This window comes from Silurus aristotelis (assembly GCF_946808225.1).
Source record: "Silurus aristotelis genome assembly, chromosome: 25".
NCBI classification, from domain to species: Eukaryota; Metazoa; Chordata; class Actinopteri; order Siluriformes; family Siluridae; genus Silurus; species Silurus aristotelis.
Genome location: NC_139598.1, coordinates 8592383 through 8601198, shown reverse-complemented (window position 1 = coordinate 8601198; position 8816 = coordinate 8592383). Strand labels below are relative to the sequence as shown.

Genomic DNA, 8816 nt, shown 5'->3' with positions numbered 1-8816 from the left:
AGCTCTTTCAGTTCAATAACAGGATGTTTTGTGGTGTGTGAGGGTTTGGGAGGGTTGTGCTTTTTTTCTGAAAGGTGTGTATTAAAGTAAGAGCCTGGGAGAACGCGCAGGCTTCTTCATTGTAAACAAGTGATTGAAGCTTGTTCTTGGCACTCTGTGCCAGACATACCCGCCAGGAAAAAGAGTTAGCACAGCATTAGAAGTGCTGCTCATGCCAGGGTGGCTTCTGGCTGCATGTCCCTGCATGAACAATGACAAAGCATGCTGGTTTCAGCAGCACATTCAAAACACCACAGATGAGAAAAACATCCATTGACTGCGACGGCACACACTACAGAGCATGACTGGCAGGATGAGATTGGTCAGTGTTAAATGTTGTGTATGATTGGTTCTTTGAAGCCATGTGTAATGCTGTGTAAGGATGATACATTAATACGACTGTATTTTCCATTTAGCTATGCTTTATAGTGTTCTGGACCCCTGGTGTTTCGGAGCTGATCCTGGTGAATGTCATTGGGGTGGATGGAAATTTCGCTCAACTCTGCACAGTTCCTCTTCGGATATTCTCCTTCTTCCCTGTTCCAGGTTGGATCCCATGTCCAAATCATTCACTTCTTAGATCCATGAAGTCGTTATGAAATGCTGATATCATGCTTGGTATGAATATTTGGGTAGGATTGGCAGGAAAGGGTAAACTTTTAAATGTAAAGGAAATTCCCCTCAGTTTAAACCCCTATACTAAAATAATGTGCTTATAAACAGTTGCTACCATATTATCCTACAGGTAAAATTGTATTTATATTAGGGTGGGCTGGTACAAATAATATGTGGTAGTGGCCCCAACACCTCAATTCAATTCTCTCAATAACTCATATTTACAAAATTCAAATAAAAAAATCTAACTCAAACTAAAAAGTGTGATAATGAAAACAACTTTAAAAACTTTAAATCTTTACTCTGTATCTAATCTAATATCTACTCTGTAGGTAATCTGTATTTGAATTTTAAATTCCATAAATATTGTTTTATTGGATCAGATTAGTTCTCAAATAAAATGTAATCTTAAATCAACTTATCAAGCCTATTTTCAAACTTCACTACAAAATCTGAACATTATAGAAAATGGTTTTTCCCTGTTTTTAAGATTTTTTTCTCAATTAATTATTTAACAGAATGACATTATATAACCACTTTTCTTTGTTGCCAACGTTTATTTTTTCCACCCACTTTATCTCTCTATAAACAACAGCAACCTTAATCTTTAGTTGTATCCCAATTTCTTTTTTTCTGTCTAGCAGTTTTTCTGTCCATCCATCTACCCATCTATCTACAGCATTAGACTCCTGTTTCCCTTGGCAGAAATCCTTACAAATGCTTTAATGTATAAAGTATTTGTTATGGATTTCTCATGGGCCAAGATCACTAAATTCCCAGGGCTGTTGCATACAATTCATACAACTCAGAAAAAGCTCTCATTCTCCTGCAGATATTTACACACAGAAGGATTAAATGAGCACCATACATTACTAAAAGCAAGCTTTGGGTAATTAGCTAATATTGGCTGGGATTGCGACTCATTATTAAAATCGCTTGCTACCTAAACTGTGTGTTAAACGGACAGGAGATGGGTCTGCTTTGGGTCACTTGATTAAGATTAAGGAGAAGCAGTGCTTGTGGAGGGTAAAGTAAAATTAGCCATAGCCTAAGCACTAGTCTTGCTTATAGGCTTAAAAAAAACATACACACGTCAAGTTGAAACGGCAGTTGAATAAAGTGTAGTTAAATTTAATGTCAGTTAAATATGAATTTGTAAGCTGCTGCACAACAATCACAAACTGAAAAAAGTAGACAAACTAGTAGACAAACTTAGATTAGAAATTTTTCTGTTCCAGATTTCATGTCCAAATCCATTTAACAATCATGAAATGCTGTACATGATCCACACAACAGAAAAAAATACTTTGTTAGATTTCAATTTGTGCTGTCTACTGAATGTCACTTTAATCCTCCAGATGTCCATAAACTATGCAGCCGAGGGTGTAAACAATGCTGCTTGTGTTGCCGCCGGTGCTCCATGCAAAGCCGAATCAATGCCTTCTGACATAACAAAGCCACTGTTTGTTTTTGTTTATTTATTTATTTACTCCGCTTAAAAAGACACCATATATTGTAAATTCTATGTGTGTAGAGTTCATAAATTTGTCTCTGATATTTCTCTTTACGTGATTGTTTCTGACAATATCTGTTTACATTGAGACTCTTTACTTTTTTAAACGTTCGAAATCGGTATGAAAACCGAACATTGCTATCATCCTGCTACTCCTCATTCCTCGACATACCAAAGCTAAAATGGCTTTTAATTAATTTTGCAAATGTAAGTACTTTCAAAACAGAATTAAAGTACAGATCATTAAAATTAAACTTAGTACCGGGTCATTGTGCTCACTCAATGGCTAACTTAATTGGACAGTAAACTCTTAATCTAAAAGCTGAATTTATTTATTTATTTATTTATTTATTTATTTATTTTTTTATTTTTTTATTTATTTTTATTTTATTTTTTTTTTGGGGGGGGGGGATTGGGTAGAATATGATGTGTAATATCCTATTTGTTAGAATTAGCATAATATAAATAATATTTTTGACTATAAGTAGACTATATGTACAAAAGTATTGTAACACCTGACCTTTTCTGCCATATGTGGTTCTTCTCCACTATATGAGGTTCTTCTCCAAACTGTTACCACAAAGCAGGAGGCTCACAATTGTATAGGACTTCTTTGGATGCGCTATAATACAATTTTGCGTTCACTTGAACTTGGAAACCCAAACCTGTTCCAGCGTGGCAAAGCCCCTGTGCACAAAATGAGCATGAAGATATGGTTTACATGGTTTACTCTGATCTCCACCCTGCTGAACACCTTTGGGATGAATTGGAATACTGTCTGCATCCCAGGCCTCCTCACCTACAATAGTACCAGACTTTACTAACACCCTTTTGGCTGATGATCACAAATGTCTACAAGCACACACCAAAATCTGGTGGAACATCTTCCCAGAAGATCGGAGGGAATTATAAGAGAAAATTGGATTAAATGGAATGTAATGCTAAAAAAACACATACCATAATTATGACCAGGTGTCCACAAACCTTTGCCAATATAGTGTATGTCGTTGTGTGCTTGCTCCAGTTAACGTGGCACCTGCCTATAAACATATCCATTTTTTGGATGCTCGAGAATTATGACGAATTTATGACCTTCTGTTAAAAAATATAGTCAGTAGATACTCTAATAATGAAACAAGTTTTACAGAGACTCAGCTTATAGACTGATTAAAACGTGTATATATTTTGCTGATTGACACTTACTGGAGATAAAACAAAGTCTTTACATATAGTACACTACCTGACCATATTAAAAAATATGCTATTGTTTACTCTCTTTTGTCCAATTACTGTCATTACGCCTTGGTTTCTATTCATGTTTACAGAATTATAATATTTCGATGTGACCTTTGTGTGTTCCAGTGACAATTCGAGCTCATCTGACAGGCTGGTTGATGACTCTGAAGAAGACGTTTGTGCTAGCCCCTAGCTCAGTGTTGAGGATAGTCGTACTCATCACTAGTCTCATAGTGCTTCCATATATAGGGTGAGAATAATCCATATTTATTATCATGTCAGCAATTGTTCTTCCTCCTATTCAGTAGAATGCAATTTAAGATGAAGATGTTACTTTCCTAAACAGCAATAACACCCCTCATTATGTTTCATTTCTTATGTAAGCGTGAGGTATGTGAATTTTAAGAATACATCATTCTAGACTGAATATTTGATTCTGATTGGTCAGGTGTGCTTTTATACTGTTGAATGAATGTGCTGCCTATAAGCAACTGTAACCATAGTAAAAAAAAACAAACAAACAGGTACATTTCCATTCATAGTAAGACAGTTGGCACTGCACAGACGCAGGTAATGCAGAATTTCCAGTTTAAGGCTTGTGTATAAATTAATTAATGAAATTAACTATTTTTGTCCGTTTAGTCAAATTTTGCATTGCAAAGTCACAGACCACTTTCACTGTTGGTAAGGGCCCACGGTAGAACTGTGGATCTTGACCCTGTGTACAATATTGAAAATTATGAATCAGTGTTTGGCCATAACAGCTACAAATACAAAGTTAGGTTACAAAGTAGTCAATGTACACTACACTATAAAGACGGTAATGCAGTAAGGTCTTCTTAGTTGTCCACGTTGCATGTCTGTAGACCACCCAGTTGTCTGCACATTTCTGTTTTTCACATTTCGGTATTCTTACATAGTCACAATCACGTTTGTGATTTAGTTAATTCAGGTTATTTGCTGATGTGAGTCTGAAGTAGGGATGTAGGGATCGTTTAGTTAATTTAACTAAACACGGAGCACTGTGTTTCCCATGGACCATTATAACCGCTAAACTCTGAACTGTGCTGGACAGGTAACACAGAAGACGCTGTAGAATGAAAAATTGAGAAACAGGGAGAAAACAGTGAGGGGCGAGATGATGATTCAGGCCAAAGAAAATGGCAGAAAGATTCCATAGTTTGGGATCATTTCAAACTAAAACAAAGAAAACACCGTATAAGGTGGTTAAAGTTTTTAAAGTATTTGGAAATAGATGTTTATATGTTTATTTGTATACAGTGCGTTTAAAAAAAAAAAAAAGTCCTAAAGTCCCAAAAAGTACATTTTTATTGCTGAAATTGCATACAAGAGTATCGGTGAAAACTAAACCATTTTAGTGCATTTAATAGCGATATTACATCAAAATACAAATACAGTGGTACCTCGACATACGAGTGCCCTAACATACGAGTTTTTTGAGACACTGCTGCTAGATGGCGAATTGAAGCCAGAAAGTGAAAATTGTGACGAAAATTAAGATAAGCAAAGAAGAAAAAGTAAAAATTTTAAAGTTTAGGGATACGTAGTGTGCAGGAGTGATAGTAAAAAAACTAGTTTTCCCTCCGCCTCCGCTTATCGCCTCTAACAATCCCCCCCCCCCGCACACACACTCTCTCTCTCTCACACACACACACACACACACACACACACACACACACACACCCCACCAGTGTTTTCGTTAGCTCAAGTCGTCTCATCTCCAAGGAAAATACACTGAATAAAACCTTATTATATCTTTACATTCTCTTTTATTATGTTTTCATACAATATTTGTCATTTATAGATACATTTTTCTTATTCAAAAACACGTAACAAAAAACAACTGTGTGGCTTTTTAGGGGCTGGAACGGATTAATGGGATTACAATTAATTTCAATGGGGAAATTTGCTTTGAAATACGAGCAATTTGACATACGAGCAAGGTTACGGAACAAATTAAACTCGTATGTCGAGGTACCACTGTACAGTGCCTTATAAAAATCCCTCCACAGTGGCCGTGTAGAGCAGGTAGTGGAGCATGTTTTTAATACTGGCAATAAATACAATCACCGATACTCTTGTATGAAATTTTAGCAATAAAAATTTAATTCTTTACTAAAAAGTAAAACAAATTACTTTGTCAATTATGAATTCCTTTTAACAAGCCTGTTTTATTTTCTCTCTCATTTATTATTGCTCTTTAAAAAAGAAAAAGTCCATCTTAACTGATTATTTAATTAATCGATGAATAATCTTTAGAATACTCGATTAATAAAATAATTGATAACAGCAGCCCTAAACTGAAGCGCAGAATGCTCAGGGTTTTATGCTCTGTGTTTTGCTGTACAGGGTGCATGGTGCTTCATTAGGCGTGGGCTCACTACTTGCCGGCTTCCTTGGAGAAGCCACGATGGTGGCAGTCGGTGCATGCTACGTGTATCGCCAACAGGTGAGAGACTGTTACACATGTAATAACTTCGTCATTAGAGCATTTTTTTTAGGTTTTTTTTGCATTATAGAATTATGCTCATTTCTTTTATTCCTTCATTATCAATCATAAAACACTTTCCCTCTAGAGGAAGAATTCAGGCACAGAGCTAGGCACGCAGGGGGGCGACTCTGCCCCGATGAGTGCCGTCACATCCACGACTGAGTTAGAGGCCATCCAAGAGGTAAATGAGGACGAGGAACAGGAGGAGGGACAGAAAGAGTAAATTCTGAGGAACACATGGATAGAGAAAGCTAAGGAGAATTTGCTGATTATGACTGTTAACTAAAAGAAAAAGAAAAAACAACCCCTACTCTTGAAACCAGTAACAGGACGGCGACCTGTTAGTTGGGCGTTTCTACTCCGATCGCTCAACCTGTATCTGCTACAGCACTTTCTGCAACTGAAAGAACCTTTTTGCACTGAAGTCCTTCAGAGACTCCCTGCCCAGCAGCTAACAACTCAATGATTGCATTTCAGCAGTCCTGATAATGGGAGCGGCTGGAAGATGTATTTGCTCTTTGCTTCATGCCAACTTGTCAAAAACATTTAAGTACATGTAATTGCTCAGAGGGAGACAATCTGGCACAAAAGCACAGTTACTGAACTTTGACACAGTGAAACATGTCTGTTACAGTGTGGGCCTTAAAATGCACAATATCTGCACAGTCTGTAAACGCACAAAAGACTTTTGATATATTATAGAAATATCTGAACATTTTTATGAAAGATTTTTTTTTTTTTAGCTATTCAGGGACATGCACAAAGAAATTCATATAATTGTCTGTTTATTTTATATTTTTAGCTAAACATGTTCTATTTAGTGTTGTATGGTTAATGGGAGGTTGCATGGATTATTTATTTGTGTATTTTTTTCAACAAAAAAAAGATTGTGGTAAAAATGCTTTCTAACATCAGCTTAAACAGAAATCTATATATTAAACAATGCAGAACAGTTCAAACTGATTTTTAGTTTTAATCACTTTTAATTTTAATCAACAAAAATTAAAACTCTACAACCCGTTTTTGATCGGTCTTTCATAACAGTGCTTACACTTCTTTGTAGTTTCTCAACAATGCTTATTGAGATTTTGTATGAATTATAAAAATCCCCATAAAGCCCTAATAAAAGCTACAGTTCAGTAAATGTCCCATGAAAAGCAATAGTCCAAGCTACAATCGACATGTACATTGTAAAAGTGTACATTTCAGAAACTAAATGAATAGAAGGACTTTATTTTCATCAAGGATTTATTTGTAATTTTTTTTTTTTTTAAAGCTGCACATGATTCAGCTTTGCTGTTTTAATATAATTAAAAGGCATTGTTCTTAAACTACACTACAATTCTGTAAGCCCATTATTATGAATGATTGGATTAAGAAATTGATGATGATGATTGCAAACTGTCAAACATGGAAATGTTACTTTTGTGATTTCTGTTCATGAATTAGTTTGATTTTATTTAGCTCACTACAAACTTTACACTCTTTACAATATAATTTGGATCATGTATTCTGTGCTCAGGACTTCCAGAGTAACACAGCAAATTAATTCCATGGTCCGGAATGTCAAGAATTCCAAATATGTTGGAATTCTTGACAGAAAGTCCAAAATATACTTTGCAGGGATACTGTAAAGAATACTGTAAAGTGTGTGTTAGCCCTACATATGCTAATAAGCTTACATTTTCTATTAGGTAGTGTATTTAATTTTTATTTTTTTTATCTATCACAAATACATTACATATATCCAGTGAAAATGCTTGGCAAACAGAATTTTCCAGGTTTTCCTAAATCTCCAAATATATACAATAATTTTGATTCCTCCTCAGTAACCGCTTTATCCTGCATTTAGAGGCAATCCTGGAAACACTGTAATATCAGTAAGAAATAAATACACTCTCAGACACTCTGTAGACACAAATATCCAGCTGAATAATAATGTAAACAGTTAAAACAGTTTTTTTTTTTGTTTTTTTTTTGGAAGGAAACCCACATAGACATGATGGGAGCGTATACATTTCCACAATAATGCGAGCTCATGATCAAACCAGAAACTCTGGAGCTTTGAGGCAGCAATGCTTCTTGTTACACCACCACACCTCTATAAATATTACGTAAAAACAAAAGTCAATGCTTTCAACAATATTGAACCGACAATCAAACATGGCCACCCTTAACCTTTAAAACTACATCAACTCTCATAGCCCACCACAGGTGTTATATAGATTTTGACTGGATCTCATGCCTCTCTGCAGGTTTGAGGCAGCCTTAAAGAATTTGTTTTAGCTAACAAAAGTTATATCTGATTTAATGAGGTTTTATGAACAGATAAAAGGGAAGAGTTTTCTATTGACCCACCAGTAGAAATGACTGATATTTTCAAAGTGAATAACATGGCTGAAGGTTTACTTTCATTACAATGATTTTTTTGTTTTTTCTGCCACGATATATTCTCAGCCTTTTGTAATATGTGTCTTACTGAGCTGAACTAGAACTCCCAGGGTCAGGCCTCGAACCCTGTGTTGGAAAAACTGTACTGAAATTCTCTAGTGTTTAATTATTCAGTGCATACTGCTTATTTTTGTTAGATACTGTAGGTATGTGGTCAATATAATATTTAAAATTGTAGATACACTTCATTTTGTTTTTTATTTAACTGTCATCGATACATAATCTCTTTAACTAGCATCTTTAGCTTTAAAGGGAACATGTCATGCATTCAACAAGCTACAGTTAAACAGTGATGCCAGTTATTTCTGAACAAACACTCAGAGGTTGTGGCTCGTACTTTAGCACGTAAACTCGTTTGCTGTATTTATGTACATATCAATATCTATATTAGCATTGATTAAAATGTTTAAAAAAATGTTGTGGTCATATTTGTATCATTCACACAATTAC

At 35.3% G+C, this 8816-nt stretch overlaps 1 protein-coding gene across 2 annotated transcripts in view; it reads left to right on the top strand.

The window, feature by feature from the left end:
• Nucleotides 1-8763, top strand: part of ankha (ANKH inorganic pyrophosphate transport regulator a) — a 25179-nt gene extending 16416 nt beyond the window's left edge. For both annotated transcript variants that reach the window (XM_083529970.1, XM_083529971.1), the window contains exons 9-12: nucleotides 456-585; nucleotides 3530-3653; nucleotides 5774-5873; nucleotides 6001-8763. In XM_083529970.1, the coding sequence (XP_083386096.1) occupies nucleotides 456-585; nucleotides 3530-3653; nucleotides 5774-5873; nucleotides 6001-6138 (492 nt within the window). In that variant the 3' untranslated portion in view covers nucleotides 6139-8763. The remainder of the gene's footprint in view (nucleotides 1-455; nucleotides 586-3529; nucleotides 3654-5773; nucleotides 5874-6000) is intronic.
• The last annotated feature ends 53 nt before the right edge of the window (nucleotides 8764-8816 follow it).